Source organism: Blennius ocellaris (assembly GCF_963422515.1).
Source record: "Blennius ocellaris genome assembly, chromosome: 16".
NCBI lineage: Eukaryota > Metazoa > Chordata > Actinopteri > Blenniiformes > Blenniidae > Blennius > Blennius ocellaris.
Genome location: NC_137665.1, coordinates 3,384,159 through 3,400,447, shown reverse-complemented (window position 1 = coordinate 3,400,447; position 16,289 = coordinate 3,384,159). Strand labels below are relative to the sequence as shown.

Below are 16,289 nucleotides of genomic sequence, written 5' to 3'. Positions count from 1 at the left end.
CGCCCCCGTCGCCTCCCGGGGCCACGGCGGGGCCCCTGCAGGCCGTGAAGCCGTCCCCCCACCACACGCCCTGCAGGGCCCCCGGGTGCAGGTGGCGACAGGGTGAAGGGACCTCCGCCGCTCCGTGGAACGTCTCGGCGGGCGGCTGCTCGGCCGGCGCCTCCGATTTCTGCAGGAGCTCCCGTCCGGAGGCCGGAGCCTCTGAGACACAGGACAACAGAGAGAATCAGGAATCAGGAAATCATTCCGAAATTCATCCCAGTGGGAACGTCAAATCACAAGACGATTTCAGTTCGAGAGGTTCACAATATGTTCTCTATGGCACGTGGTTCAAAAACCTGAAACTTTTAAAAGCATAATCACAAAAAAAAAAAACACTTCTCCAGTTTCATATCACGTTGGTCTGCAAACGTTGCAGTTGTGTACAAAGAAGCTGCACTTTCAGGACGATTGGTGGGGAAATGGAAATGTTTCATGTAAAACTTCATGAAATACAAAGTGAGCAGATATTTGACGTGAACCTTAATTTGCATGGAGTAACACCAGCGATCTTATCCTCTGTCTCAACATTGACTTTTATTCATTTTATCTATTCATACATTATTCATACATATAACCAATAAGCACAAATAAGAAGATCTAATAATCCTGATGAGGTGTTTATAGGAGACCTCATGGATGTCTCCAACAGTTGTTAAAATAATACACAGTTACCTACATGACATTGAGTTGGTTTTGGCTTAATTTAGCTTATTAACCTAATAAAATGATGTATCGTGCGTCACTACATAGATGAATGTGGACGTCTTCCTGTTGCTCATGAGGTTTTTGCATACTTGGAATCTCCGTGTGGAGTGGAGGAAACTCCACTCAAACTCCACTCAAGCTATCTTCAACAGGACTTAATAAACCCGCCAAATACTTAAAACTACACATTGTTATTGTCGCATTAAAACTCCAGAGTGTCACGCCCTGGTTTCAGGTATTTCCTTTCTTCTGGGGACGTCAGTTTGTGTTCGCAGAGGCCTCACAGGTCGAGTCCTGCTCGCACGAGTGCTCAGACCTAAAATAGCTGCTGAGACGTCGCAGGCCGACCCCTGGGACGCCCGGCGGGGAGAGAACAGAAACCCTGGCGTTTCCACCGTGGTGAGCGTCTCGCTCCGGCAGCTGCCTGCCAGAGACCGGCCCTCCATTTCCTCCACGAGACTTTGGCGTGACCCCTCTGACCCCCCCCCCCCCCACCCACAGTGCACCCAGAAATATGTGTCAAAAGATCTCAGAGAATAAAAAACAGTAATATTTGAAGTTCTCACCTGCGGAGCTGCTGGGTCTTCTCTGTCGTCTGTATATGAAAAACCAGACGGCCAGAGCCAAGACGGACCCCAGAGTGACCAAAGCCACACAGCTCCACAGAGCCGGACCCACCGCGAGGGCCGAGGGGGTCCGGGCAGACGCCACCGACGCCCTCAGCTGGTCCACAATGATCACCGGCGGCTCTGGAGGGTTGAAACAGACACGGGACGGGTGAAAACGCCACCGAGAAAGACGGCAAAACTCTACGTTTACTGGAAGATAAGACATGAAACTCACCTGTGGGACGCTCAGGCTTTTGCCTGGTCTCATTCTTGACGCAGACGATCAGGAGGTGGTCCCACTTGGACCCTGCAGGACAGGCCTTGGTGGCCATGGCGACAGCAGAGTCGGTGAGGAGCTGCTGCTGCTGTTAAACTCCCCCGAACTGAACCTGCATTTGTGACACACACCGAGAGAACCAAAAAAAAAAAAAAAAAGGTGTCATACAGAAAGTTTAACAGACGTTTCACTTCCTCCATTTTAAAGGAAGGAGAGAATCACTATGCGAGTCCCCCCTGGGGGCAGAAAGACAGAGAGTGAGAGCTCACTTTGCCTCAAAAACAAAGCTTAAACACTCATGACGTATGACGTTTTAAGTATTGAGCTCTATATAGTGCATTGGATCAAGCATGTCAGCGGTAATAAACATGTGGCCTGTGGGACCGACAGTGTCAGTCTCACCTGCATAAATGAGAAAATGCATAGACATAGATATGTGGGATTTAATGGCAGCATTTTGCCTTTGTTGTCAGTGAAATAAATGTGGTAGTAATGGTGAGTAGTGATCCCAGATGGAGCGGACCAGTATTTATACATAAATCACTCTAAGTCTGGTTTGGCAGAAAATACAAAAAGTGTGATCGGCAGTCCAGAAAATACTGAAATAAATACAACTGTTATACTTAATGTCGTCCACTTGGGGGACATGAACGCAACATGACAATCTGTCTTGTGGTGAGACACTGTTTGTGTGACACTTTGTGTGTTTTTATAAATACATTCAAAGTAAAGAAAGAAAGAAAGAAAGAAAGAGTAGTAGTAATAACAACAACAATAACAATAACACAATAATAATAATAATAATAGTAATGAAAGCAATACAAATAATAACAATAATAATAATAATAATAATAATATTAATAATATAGGTAGATAGATTGATAAATAATAAATAATTAATACATAAATAAATAAATAAGTAAATAAATAAATGAATGAATGAATGAATGAATGAATGAAAGTGAACAAACCTTTGAAAAAAGGACATAAATAATATTGAGTTAAAATTGTATAAACAACGGAGTGAAAGTATACAAACAAACTTAACATAAGAAATTAAAAAAGGAACTATTCAACATCGTATAATAGCCTCAACGGGGTTATATTATGTCAAATGTAATCAGCAAATGAATGAAACTAAAAAGAAGCAATAGCAAACATTTATTTTACATTAAGCAATTAATGAAACACTCTGACTGCACTTTGTCGACCTACCAGAAGTGACGAGTCACCGTCCAGCACCTCCAAGTTTTTGGTTTGTGCCTCATCATGTTTGGTGATTCCGCCGGCGCAGCAGCGCAACAGCACATCAGCCTCGTCACCACGCAAACGCCGCTGAGTCAGCACTCACACTTCCCCCTCTGACCCCGGTATAAAGGCCCGGAGAGAGCGGGGGAGGTCACGTCACGCCGAGGACAAGCGCTTCACTTCACCAAGCAGATGGAGAACATGAAGAGCGCCAGGAAGAACAACTCGGAGGAAGTTGGCAGGTTTGTTCGTTTTCCAGTTTCTTCTTCACTTTGCCCCCCCCTTATATTCTTATAGGACGTGACACATGTGTTGTCTCTTGCACCGCAGTGATTTGTCGGAGCAGATCAAAGCAGCCACCAAGGATAACCACGTCAGGGCGGAAAACACCGAGCTGATGCTGAGTTACCAGAAGGGACAGATCAACCTGCAGCAGTACAAGGTAAGAGACGCGTCGAACCGCCGGACATCTGATCTGCTCGGGTTCGTCGTCGTCCTGATCGTGGCCGTGTCTCCCCGTCAGGTGCTGCTGTGCTCCCTCTACGAGATCTACCGGGCCCTGGAGGAGGAGATGGACGGGAACGCCTCCCACCCGGCCGTGGCGCCCATATACTTCCCTCAGGAACTGTCCCGGCTGGAGGCTCTGGAGCTGGACCTGGAGCACTTCCTTGGGCCCGACTGGAGGAAGAAGGTCGTCGTCCCCGCAGCCACGTTCAAATACCAACAGAGGCTCAGACAAGTGAGTTCAGTACAGTCGGATGTAAACATCTAAAAAAGAAAAAAATCCTTCTTTTTACTCTTGAAACTTTGCCAGGATGCTTTTCACAAACGGTGTCTCTTTGGACAGTAAGCTGTCCGTCCATTGAATCTGAGATTCTGGTTGTTTCTCTTAATCGTAGAAAATAGAAAATGGGATTATTGGTCATTTTAAGTTCCCTGCACCTGCTCAAGCTTCACGTCTGTAACCCCAGGTTGGATCATTTCAGTTGGACACTTTCTAAAACTTGAGAAAACGTCATTTATATATATATTTTTGAAGGCTCCTGCTTTGCTTCACTATACTGTTTTTTTGCCAGATCATGAATTTGAGTGTCCGCAGCCGTTTTTAGAAGCAACCCCAGGAAACTCCCAAGGAGCCGTTGCATGAAACGCCTCATGAAGCGTTGCGTCGTCACACAATCTGATGTCAGGAAGGCTCTTCTGGGTTCAAGCTGTGCGTCTCTTCAGATCGGCAGGGAGAACCCGGAGCTGCTGGTGGCCCACGCCTACACCCGCTACCTGGGCGACCTGTCGGGGGGCCAGGTGCTGGGGAAAATCACCCAGAAGTCCCTGGGGCTGAGCGGCCGAGAGGGCCTGTCCTTCTTCTCGTTCCCCGGCGTGACCAGCCCAAACCGCTTCAAGCAGCTGTACCGGGGCCGGATGAACGCCATCGAGCTGACGGAGAGGCAGCGGGCGGCGGTGCTGGAGGAGGCCGTGTCGGCCTTCGGGCTCAACATCCAGGTGAGGAGAGAAAAAAAAAACCCCATCACAGTGCATAACTACCCCCCCCCCCCCCGCAGGAAGGCCTCAAATCTGATCCCAGCTGAAAGAAGAAGTGATTCTGCAGAGCTGATGGTTTTTATAACTTGTTTTCCTTCCAGGTTTTTGACGACTTGCAGAAAATGTTGAGTGTGACAACAGAAACGGCCGGCCAATCCAACGGCTCCCCGCCGGCGGCGGCGGCGTCCCCCATCGTGCAACTCACCGTGGGAGTGTGTGTCGCTCTGGCCACCATCGGAGCGGGAATCTACGCCATGTAGGCTTCAACCTGCCGGGTTTCTACTGGATTTGCACTCACGGCACTTTAATATCAGGAATTTAATCAAATATGTGACTGATTTACTTTGTAACCTCCAACTCTTATTAGATATACTTCATCTTATAAGAAACTTTGTTACTTTTTAAGCTGTTTTTTTGTAGCCATATATGCATAAAGATACTTGTATTCAATAAAATGTGTTGTATGAAATGGATCAAGGTTTCTCATCTTTAACATATTCGACATTGATAATATCAGAATGTGCTAAAAAATATGTTCTGCAATCAAAAAACACATCGAGATATTGATAATTGACTTTCGAGACCTGGTGAGTGAACATTTTGAAAGTGTCAGTAGTTTTATAAGCAATATTCAAATGGTCAATCGTGGTGTCAGAAGTATTTTGCAATTTCAGTAGAATAGCAGCTGAATATGTGATTGTAGTTATAAATAGTTATAGTGAGAGATGGAACCTGGTTGATTTTAGGTTCTGTTCTTTGCTTTGATCATTATGTATGATAGACTTGCTTTAAAAACTGGATTTTGTTGAGACATTTTCAATACTTTTTAATACTCGATAATGTGCTTTGTGATACTGGATTTGTCTTTTGTTGACTGAAAAATCATTTGGTTGTTATCATGCAACAGAAATAAATGCCAACACAGATCATCACATTTACTCATTTGTTGTGTGCAATTCCTCAAGTACTTTAATTTATTTGCACCATGAGATTGCAGCTCTAAATGTGGAAACTAATAACTCGGACATTTAATATTCAGTTTACACTCTAGAAAAACTACTTTGCTCAAAAACATTTAATTTCACACTAAAAATTCTGAAATGTGTGATTTAGGTCATTTTACACTTATAAGCACTTTCAACTTTTTATTATTTGTAATTCTCCCAAAGACATTTCATTATCTAATTGACTCAACTGCCTTAAAGCAAATATTTTCAATACCATAATGACCAAATAACTTATGTAATTGACATTAACTAGAAAAGTAAACATGAAATAAAACCAACTTTACCATTGAAACTCCAGTTTTGTTTTTATTTAGTACTTTATTTCTTTGACATGTTAACATCTTCAAACCACCTCCACCTCACCAGTGACCCACTTCCTCTGCTTTTTTTGTTTTTGTTTACATTTGATGACACGTAATCAGACATGAGTATTTATCCTCCTGTGGCCTCCGGCACAAACACACCACAACTATTTACACGAACAACAAAGTGTCTGCGGCGCTTTCACTTCACTCTGTACAGGACTTTCCTCTGCATGCGGTGCTGCAGCTCGCCTCGCCGCAGCATCAGGTGCAGGACTTTGTAGATGGCGTGCTCCGGATATTTCTGCCAGACGGCAACGGGGAGAGGTTAAGCGTTTCCCGTCCAGAAGCATCAGCGTGGTTCCATTTCACTGCGATAAACCGTCTCTCACCTGTTTGCTGAAGTCCTGGACGATGCTGTGCTCCGACACCTGCGAGCCGATGGCGAAGCGTCGCTTCAGCTGCTTCTCGATGCGAGAGATCATTTCCTGGTCCTCCTGGGAGGTGAAGCCCTCCACTCCTGCACAGATGTGTGGGTCGGAGAGACGTTAGCTGCAGTGCTAATCTGGATCAAACCGTCTAAAGGCCTTAAGCAGAGGGCGGAAGGTCGGGAGCCGCAGTTTTTTTCTTTTCTGAGGGAACTTTTTTGTTCGTCTTGTGGCTCAAAACGACACCGTTGATCTTTTTTTCTGCTACCAGAGGCAGTTTTTATTGGCCTTGCAGTGGTGAGATTTGAACCTTCATCTTTGAATCACAAGCTAAAAAAGAAACCGATTTTTTATTGTACTGACACACTGTAGGAAACTTGACACTTTTTTGTTAAATGCAAGTTATATTAAGATTCATTTAAAAATGATAAATTCCTTGTTGTATTTCTGAGCCTTGGAAACGATGTTGCAACATGCAGTATTTAGTATTTTTTCTTTTTGTAATTTAACATGTGAAGTTACTCTAAAGCAGGGGTCCGCAACCTTTAATGCTCAAAGAGCTATTTGGTTCCGTTTTCCACTGAACACAACACCCAGAGAGCCGCACGCATTTTATTTTGACAGTCCCCCAGGTGGACACTACACACAAAACCTTCTTCACTGCTGGTTACCAACTTACAACTAATAAACTAAACTACATGAACTAAGCAACAAAAACACAACACAACCCAATTATTACCAACACTACTAACCTAATATAACCCCCAATAATTACATTTAAAACATGACAAACAGAAACTCCCATAATGCATTGCAGCTATCGGCTCCTTTATAGCAATAAAGGTCTCAACACATAATTAAAATGGAAGATAAATGTGGGAGATCTGGGATTGTTAGAACCATGAGTGTGAGTGGTGTGTCTCTCAATGTCCTTTAGTTGTTGTGTAATTCACTATTATTTGCCGTCACTCTCAACAAGTCCGCAATGAACCTCACGGAATTGTCGGCGCTCCGCAGCGCAGCGGTTTTACTCTGAAAGGTACAGGAAGCTCCCGGCTTCAGATACCAGTTGAGCCGTGGAGCTGCGGCTCCGGCTGTCGTGACCTGCAGCCGCAATTCTACGTTCTTCATGCCTTTATTGTTGTAATGACGTTGCCGAAGTGTTTAGACACACACACACACACACACACACACACACACACACACACACACACACACACACCTGAGAGGCCGCCAGAGAGCGCCGCGTCCAGCGTGGAAACCTGGAAGAGCCTGAGCGCCTCGTCGACCTCCTCCTCTCCGGCGACGGCCTGCAGCTTCATCTTCGCCAGCGACTCCGCGATGCGTACGACGGCCTCCAGCTGCCTGACGGTGATGGGGATGGAGGGCCGCTTGTCGGCCTCTCGCTCGTGCTCCCGGGCGCCGCTCCTCATCAACACGTACCTGTTCTTCAGCTTCTCGGCGGCGGCCGCGGAGAGCCGCGGGCCGCACTTCCTGGAGCGGGGAGAAGAAGCGGCGGCACGAAAGGTCAGTCGCCGGCACCGTGGGCGTCGCCGTCGTGTCGCGGAGCTCGGAAATTAACTCACGCTCTGGAATAGGCGATGTATTTCTTAAACGTGGCCAGTGGGATCTCGCCCTCCACGCCTTCGGTCTGCGTGTGAGCGCTCAGGTGGACGTTCATCACGTGGCGAGCCAGCGTCTACACACACACACACACACACACACACACAGATTCAACGTCGCACGCCATCGCCCTCCGACTGCAGGGAGCCGATGTGACGTCTCTCCCCCCCCCGCCCTCCTCACCATGTCCCTCTGCTGGTCGTGATGATCTTTGATGATGAAGATCATGTCGAAGCGGGACAGGATGGTGGGCATGAAGTCGATGTTGTCCTCTCCCTTCGTGTCGTCCCAGCGGCCGAACACGGAGTTGGCGGCAGCCAGAACGGAGCAGCGGGAGTTGAGGGTGGTGGTGATCCCAGCCTGGGAGGAGAAAACGCGCGTCAAGCTCCTCAAATCGAAGCGGCGCCGCGACGTCTTATTTCAGCGCCTGAACGCTTCATACCTTGGCGATAGAGATGGTCTGCTGCTCCATGGCCTCGTGGATTGCCACTCTGTCGTCTTCTCTCATCTGAATGACAAGAGACATTAGAGTTTTTGTTTAAAAAAAACTTAAGGTCATGATCCTAAAGAAAAAAAAAAAACTATAAAACTTGCAATCGATGTCCAAATCAAATGTCCGGCATCTATTTACGAATGTCACCTTATCAAACTCATCGATGCACACGACTCCCCCGTCGGCCAGCACCATCGCCCCGCCCTCCATGATGAATCCTCGAGTGGTGGGGTCCCTCAGCACCGAGGCGGTCAGACCGGCTGCACTGCTGCCCTTCCCTGAAGTATAAACCTGTCCGGGGCACAGAGGAAGGGGATCGTCACACGACGTGCCTCCACGACACGACACAAGCCGGAAGCGTGCGGCGGCGAGGCGGCGGGCATTTACCCCGATAGGCGAGCATCTCTCCACAAACTTGAGCAGCTGGGACTTGGCTGTGCCGGGGTCTCCCAACATCAGCAGGTTGATGTCGCCTCTCCGAGTGAGACCGTCGGGCAGCCTGGAGCACCGGGAGGGGAAGGTGTTAAAAGGCGACGTCGAAATGCGTCTCATGACGGGGATATTGATGGGAAGAGAAAAAGGAACCGGCCTCTTCCTGGAGCCTCCAAACAGCAGGCAGGTGATGGCCTTCTTCAGATCTTCGCTGCCGTAGATGGACGGAGCCACAGAGCGAGCCAGAGAGCCGTAAACGTTGGGGGAGGCGGCCAGGGATCGGAGCTCCTCCTCCTCCTGCGGAGACACCGAGCTGGTCGCACCTCGACCTGGAACGCACGGCGGATTTAAAGAACAGCATCAGCATACGGGAGGCGAAGCCAATCGGCAGCTTTGCATTCCAGTCGCTCTCTAACCTGCTCCTTCTGTGTCCACCTGGATGCCGACCACTCGCAGGTACGACGCACGGATGCCCACGCCGACGCCTTTCTCTTTGCCTTTGGCCTTCGCCACGGCCATTTTCTTGATGGAGTAGATCCCCAGGATGGTCACCCTGTTGCCTGGGACCACGCGGTCACACAGGTACCTGAAGGGGAGCGCGAGAAACCCGCATGAGCACAAAACTTTGAAGTTCGCCTCCCCGGATGAAGCGGTTTCCTCGAAGAACACCCCGCTCACCTGTCGCAGTAGAGCTGCAGGTGACGTGGCATCTCGCCGTGCGGCACCGCGTCGGGCGACTCCTGCAGGCGGAGCGTCTGGAAGTCCACGCAGACGCAGCGGTCCGGGAGGATGAAGTAAGGATCCACGGGACACTTCACCCTGCCGGCATTGTCACTGAGAGGAGGAGGAGGGTGTTGAAAATCATGCTGGGGAAAGTGTGTGTGTGTGTGTGTGTGTGTGTGTGTGTGTGTGTGTGTGTGTGTGTGTGTGTGTGTGTGTGTGTGTGTGTGTGTGTGTGTGTGTGTGTGTGTGTGTGTGTGTGTGTGTCTGTGTGTCTGTGTGTGTGTGTGTGTGTGTGTGTGTGTCCACACTCACGTGTTGCACTTGCGAGGCAGCGCGTAGCCCTGCAGGCCCGGAGGCAGCGGGATGTTGTTGATGACGTTGCGGCAGCCGCGACACTGCAGACACACCTTGGTGGCCTTCGCCTTCACGGCGGTGGCCGAGATGATGATGCCGTGTACCTTCACCAGGCGGGAGACCTGCTCGGACTGGGGGGGGGGGGGGGGGGGTGAGCCATCCAGGAGTCATACAACACATTGCGTGTACAGAAAAAAAAAAAGAAAAAGATACCTTGAGGCTGCGAATGGAAGCGTGATGGGCGTCGCTCCGCAGCATGACCTGGACGTCCTGCACCGTCTCCTCCCCGACAGGCCGGGGGCGGGTCACCTCATCCGCCACCTCCTTCGCCGCTTCCTCCAGCTGCAAATTTAATATTCACCTTCAATTATACAGCTCAAAGGGAAAAAAACAAACATTCAAAAAGATATGATCGTTAAAGTCCATTTAATTAATGCAAAGTGGAGAGATACTAAACAATGACACGATCTCTCTCCCCTCGATTTTGGGAATCAAGCAGAGAGAGAATGGTTTATAAAGGAACATTTTTCCAAATATACATGATATCCTCGGGGCGGCAGACTCACCAGAGGCAGGTTCTCAGAGGGAAGCTTGTAAAGACAGTCCGACAGATCCTCGTCAAAGCTGGCCAGATCCTCCATCTCCACTTCCATCCAGTACTCCCCCAGGGTGTAGTGTCGCTTCAGCTCATCTCTGGTTTGACAATGTGATGTTAAAATCCAAATCACTCATACAACACCTGAACAAAAACCTTGAAAAATATGGTTGCTTTTTTTAACTTTAAGCTTGAAAGCAAGCAAAACAGAAACACTTTGAGCGTAGATTTTTTTCTTTTTGAAGCTTGAGAAAATAAGTAAATATATATAAGTATTCTGTTTCTGTACATTACTGACTGTGAACACTCCCATTTAAACAAAAGTTATGTATGTTCACTTTTGTTTTGTTTTCAGGATTGTTCAATATAATGATGAGCTTTACAACTATTATATAACCAACAATCATTAACACTTGAATATTAATCATTGTATTGAGAGCAGATCAAAAAAGAATCCATTAAACAGTCATTGTGAACAGATGTATAGAAAAGTTAGTATCTATACATTGACTTTTTGTCCTTTGCATAGGTATCTGCCAGTTGAATTAAAATAAAATCTTATTTTATACAGGCTTCCCAGGCAGAAAGTCCTCAAGCCACAAAGACTACATTTCCCATGATGCATTTCGCCACCAACTTTTAGACAGCAAGTTTAACTCGACATCACCACTTTAAACAATATAAACTTTACAATTCTCTGATTAACACATGATTATGATGATTTATGCAAATAATAGTAACATCGATCACCACGTAGCTACTTTTGATAATGCTAAAAAAAAAAATAAAGAAAAAAATTAATAAAATCCCACACGTCGTCACCTGTATTTATAAGTGAATCCGGTGCGGTCTGTTCCCACTCGGAACTGGCGGAGAAACTCTCGGAATCGTTTCTTGATCTGGTTCCTCTTGTGGCCTCCTTCGTCCCCGCCGGGTCCGTCGACCCCCCCGAAGCTGTCGCTGTAGTAAACCCCCGGGTCGTCAAAGCCAGACATGTTTGCGTCGAGTCGATTCAAACCAACGCGCTGGATTTAAGAACCGGATTCAAACCCGCCGTTTCTCCTCTGAATTCGAGCAAAAAAAAAATGTTTGACGTTGTCCTCCGCCGGAGAAGACGAACCACAACGTGTCAGTTTCGCGGCAAAGACCGAAGTCCTTCCTCCCTGTACGTTTTCCCGCGAGCAGCTTCGCGCAAACGCGTCGCCTTCTCTCCGCTGATTGGCTGAAAGTCAAAGACGCGTCTTGCGATTGGCCAGCAACAGATGTTTGGTGGGGGTGGCGTCACAGGAAGGGCGGGGCTTGAGGCCTGGTGGCGCGAAAAAATGAGCAGGAGGAGGAGGGGAGAAGAAAAGCTGCTGAACACAAAGAAACAGCAGATTTACACTCAATTCATAGTTTTTATTCGCATTTAGTGTGATTTCAAGTCAGTTCTGTCTTGACAGGGTGGTCAAAGACTTTATATAATTGTTGCTAAATATGGACTCTAAATACTATACAGATAATTCACAATTTACTATCATGCATGAAATGAGTTTATGTTGAGAACAATGTGTTGTCGTTTTAATCCTCCCAAGTCAAGTGAGAGGAAGTATAACATGGTTAAGCTTGCTTGTTTGCTTCCACTGCTTTGTGGCTCATAGATACAATTGATGGATAGATGGATACTTTATTATTGAGGGAAATTCAATTTGGTTAAGCGATCCTACTTCTATAGGCTGAATGTTAGCAGTGTGTCAATGTAAAGTCCCGTCTGTCTATGACTGTGACCAGTAAAGTAAAAAGTAGAAAAGTATTAATGCATTAATAGAGGGACAAAGTCAATTTCTCAAATAAATAAATGGTGAAAAACAGGATGTTTCTATTCCAAACAATCTATTTGTGGTACATTGTTAGTATTTAAGGCAGAATCAAGGTATACGACACCAGAATTCCCTTTCACTGTGAAAGTAAAAACACAACGTCACTTGTGTTTCCGGATTGAAGGATCAGTTTTATTTGCGCCATCATAAATGCTGATAATGCTTCAACAGATGCCAGGTCGCTTCAGTAATCTGCTCAGGTATCCTCACCTGATAAAAAGAAATGCGGCACAAGGCAGATTAAACAGTCCTTTGTCTCCAGATATACAAACACCGACACTGCAGCAAAAGTACTTTTTGGTCAGAAGCGCAAAGCACAAAAATAACATTTATCTCCATTGACCTAGAAAAGTAACTAATATCTCCATCAAAATCATTCATAGGTCAGTATTAACAGGATCTGTCCAAGCAAGCTGTTGGCTGAAGAGATTGACAATTCCTCCCGGACTGTCCAATTCAGGAGACGACTCCATGCTTCCTGCCGGTCTGGATGAAGGCGTCGACGCAGCGGTCGATGTCGTCGTCTGTGTGCGCCGCCGATATCTGAACGCGGATTCTGGCTTTGCCCTTTGGCACGACCGGGTACGAGAATCCAATCACGTAGATTCCTGTGACCGAGAGAGAAACCGGGTCAAAACGGTGCCGACTTGGTAGAAACGGAGTCACGCTTGATCGTTGGGGGGGGGGGGCTCATCGGAGCGACTCACCAAGTTTCAGCATGTCGTCGGACATCAGCGAGGCCAGACGCGCGTCACCGAGCATCACGGGGCAGATCGGGTGAGCCGAGCCCGAAATGGTGAAGCCGGCCTGCGTCATCCTGTTCCTGAATCTGTTCGTAGAGAAAAAAAAACAAAAAAATTCAATCGAAATACGGAAGTTTCCTGCTGATAACTCTCACCATTGAACAGAAGTGAACCGTAGCGTCCCAGACGCACCTCATGGTCTTGTTCGTCATACTCTGTGCAATCTCGCTGGAGGCGAGCAGCAGCTCCACGGCCCGGGTGGCGCAGCCCACCACCGGGGGAGGGAGTGAGTTGGAGAACAGGTAGGGCCGCGAGCGCTGCCTGAGCAGATCGATGAGGGGCTTCGGACCAACCGTGTATCCACCTGGAGAGACGGTCACACCCGTCACGTAACCACGCGTCAACGGAGCCGTCATCCGTGAAGCTCGTTTTCAAACATAAAAGACGGAGGCTCACCTGCTGCTCCTCCCAGCGCCTTGCCGAGGGTGGAGTTTACAATGTGAACTTTGTCCATGACTCCCAGGAGCTCATCTGTTCCTCTGCAAAAGCAATATGTATGAAAGGCTTCACTTCATTTTGTACAGTGAGATCATATCATTACTAGTTTGCATCGTCTTGAGATGAAGATAGAGAATATGACTGATCCCGCTTGAATGGGAATGCCTGCCAAATCTAAAGAAATGTGTCAAAGCAGCATGTCGCCGACCTGCCCCGCGGCCCCAGGAAACCGGTGGCGTGACATTCGTCGATGAACACCATGGCTCCATACTGCTCGGCCAGGTCACAGATCCCCCGCAGGGGGGCCACATCTCCATCCATAGAGAAAACTCCGTCGGTCACGACCAGGCGCATCCGAGACGACTGAGTTGGGGGACAGAAGAGATGACCGATGAACCCGGATTCATCGTCAAGTGAGATGGATGTGAAAATATTGAGCTAAAATGAGCTATGAATTAAACATAAAAAAAAAAAAATGCAAGTTATATGTTCATGAATGGCAGATAATGTCGTTTATAATGAGTAAGAGAGCCGATCTGACACACAAATCTCAGTATAAATACATACGTGCCTGCTGAAACTTCTTTAGGCTACAGAAACACACACACACACACATAGACACACACACACACACCTGAGCGTCTTTGAGCTGCTTCTCCAGGTCACTCAGGTCCATGTGTTTGTAGCGCATCCTCTTCGCTTTACACAGCCGGATCCCATCGATGATTGAAGCGTGGTTGAGCTCGTCAGACAGCACCGCGTCCTCCGGGCTCAGCAGCACCTGATGTTTAAGGGGGCGACGTATCGACATTTAACCGTCTGCAGCCAAAACGCGCTTTTTCCTGACGCGCCGCCACTGTCCACTCACCTCAAACAGCCCAGCGTTGGCGTCGAAGCAGCTGGCGTACAGGATGCAGTCCTCCCTCTCATGAAACTCCGCCAGCTTCTGCTCCAGGTTTTTGTGCAGATCCTAGAAATCACATCACAAATTATATTTGCCTCTTGTACGTGGATTTCCATGTATTTATGAGCTGAGCAGTGTTTTTCTCCCTCCACACCTGTGTCCCGCAAATGAACCTGACAGAGCTCAGCCCGGCGCCGTACAACTTCAGGGCGTCGATTCCCGCCTGTACCACGTCTGGATGACTGGACAACCCCAGGTAGTTGTTGGCACAGAAATTTAATATACCTGGGAGAAAGGAGGCATTTTTTGGGGCAAAAAAAGAAGGGAGAGTCGCTGAGACTGAAGACAGAAGCCAGTGGGCGCAGTGCAAAGTCGGCAAAGCCGAGCGTTGTTGGACGCGAAATGCAAGACAATAGAGGATCAGATTTTTGGCGCCGTCATGCAGACGGAGAGAACAAAGCCTTCCACGCCGGCATTATCGTCTCTCTGGTCGCATCCGAGTCTGGATGAGGTTGGCCAGATGGGGAAATAAGGACATGATGATGTCAGCTCGAACAGACTTTTACTATTTATTTATTATTCATTTTATTATGTGGCTTCTCACAGGTAGGCTGGGATATAATATGCACTGAAAGCACTTTAACAAGCTTTGATTTTATAGCTGAGAGGCTGTTGGAGCCCTCCTACTTCTATTATATATATATAAACTGAACTGAAAATAACTTTTGCAACAAAGCAAGAGTGAAAGACATACAAAAATATAGGTTTTCGTTTATGTTTGCCTTGAAGGAAAGGTGGAAACGGGTCCAGCCGATGTTGATAACTGTGCAAAGTGCGTTAGATGTACACAAAAAACTGAAAGAGAGAGTGTTGGGATGTGTAAAAAAAGAGGTAAACAAAGTAAGAAAAAGTGAATATATAGTATAAAAATGTGCGTTTTGTAATTGCTTTTTTTTGTTTAACTGAAGCAAAACAAAATAATCCAAAACAACGTGTGGATGAATTGAACTGTGTTCAACATAATAGAGGTCATGACCTGAAGTTAACTGACCAATCAGACCGACACGGTCCAAGTCGCCAAAAGTCCAGGCTGAAGCGTAAACACTGAACTTTGCCGCATTCCTGTTGCGATTTGTAAATAGAAAGTAGCTTTTATAGGAACTCTTTGTTCTTATTTTCAAGTTCCTGCAATTTTCACCCTTTCAAAGACTTGAGGATCGCAGAGGCACAGTTTAAAGGAGTCGAACCCAGATAATGACGTCACAGCAGACTGGACGTGAACCTCCCGGTTCTCTGAAAGGCTGGAGACTCACTGCCACGGCTGCCGTCCACGTTGATCTGCGGACCCTGCTTGGAGGTGATGATCCTCTCCGCCTTCCACGTCCCCGCCGCTCGGATCGACTCGAGCTCGGACTCGAGCACGCTCCTGGCCTCCGCCACGGCGGCGTAGCTCCGGTTCAGGGCGGCGGCCGGCGACCGCAGGACCCCGCGGGCCGGTGACAGCAGAGTCCGTGCAGCTTTTCCCAGCGACATGACGGAGGAGAAGCGGCGTGCGCGTGGCAGAAGTATAAACGTGCTTCAACGACGGCCACACGTACACACACTCACACACACCAGGGAGGCGTGGTCACGTCATGTAACCAGTGTGGGTGTAGGCCAGGCCGACCAATCCAGAATGCAGAAGCATTTGACACGTGGCTCGTTTTATCCAATCACAGCTCAGCAAAGCAAACTGACGGTTCCTTATTAGAACTTAACAACGACAAAATAAAGTTATTTAAGTGACTAAGTTTATATTATTGTATATATCATATTATAAAGCGAACTGTTCAGGATTTCCACCTTAAGAGATATTTTTTGCAAAATTTAAGAATAATTGCAGGTGATATTTGGTTGAAATGAGGTGAAT

General features: G+C 47.4%; 3 protein-coding genes across 3 annotated transcripts; 1 reads left to right on the top strand and 2 right to left on the bottom strand.

The window, feature by feature from the left end:
• Nucleotides 1-3,040: 3,040 nt before the first annotated feature.
• On the top strand, nt 3,041-4,888 carry hmox1a (heme oxygenase 1a). Its single transcript, XM_080511308.1, has 5 exons — nt 3,041-3,122; nt 3,211-3,322; nt 3,404-3,619; nt 4,108-4,380; nt 4,521-4,888. Exons 1-5 carry the CDS (start codon nt 3,073-3,075, stop codon nt 4,677-4,679), a joined length of 810 nt encoding a protein of 269 aa, XP_080367434.1. The 5' UTR covers nt 3,041-3,072; the 3' UTR covers nt 4,680-4,888.
• Nucleotides 4,889-5,807: 919 nt separating this feature from the next.
• On the bottom strand, nt 5,808-11,371 carry mcm5 (minichromosome maintenance complex component 5; the record flags this gene model as incomplete). The annotated part of the gene is made up of 14 exons (XM_080511874.1): nt 5,808-6,032; nt 6,121-6,248; nt 7,379-7,650; nt 7,743-7,855; nt 7,963-8,139; nt 8,222-8,287; nt 8,420-8,563; nt 8,660-9,033; nt 9,121-9,290; nt 9,383-9,538; nt 9,740-9,912; nt 9,995-10,123; nt 10,348-10,474; nt 11,199-11,371. 14 exons carry the CDS (start codon nt 11,369-11,371, stop codon nt 5,931-5,933), a joined length of 2,304 nt encoding a protein of 767 aa, XP_080368000.1. The 3' UTR covers nt 5,808-5,930.
• Nucleotides 11,372-12,321: 950 nt separating this feature from the next.
• gcat (glycine C-acetyltransferase) lies at nt 12,322-16,000 on the bottom strand. Its single transcript, XM_080512234.1, has 9 exons — nt 15,694-16,000; nt 14,535-14,665; nt 14,345-14,446; nt 14,111-14,257; nt 13,685-13,839; nt 13,435-13,517; nt 13,171-13,342; nt 12,943-13,064; nt 12,322-12,843 (listed from the first exon to the last, which is right to left on the bottom strand). Exons 1-9 carry the CDS (start codon nt 15,911-15,913, stop codon nt 12,692-12,694), a joined length of 1,284 nt encoding a protein of 427 aa, XP_080368360.1. The 5' UTR covers nt 15,914-16,000; the 3' UTR covers nt 12,322-12,691.
• Between the last annotated feature and the right edge of the window lie 289 nt (nt 16,001-16,289).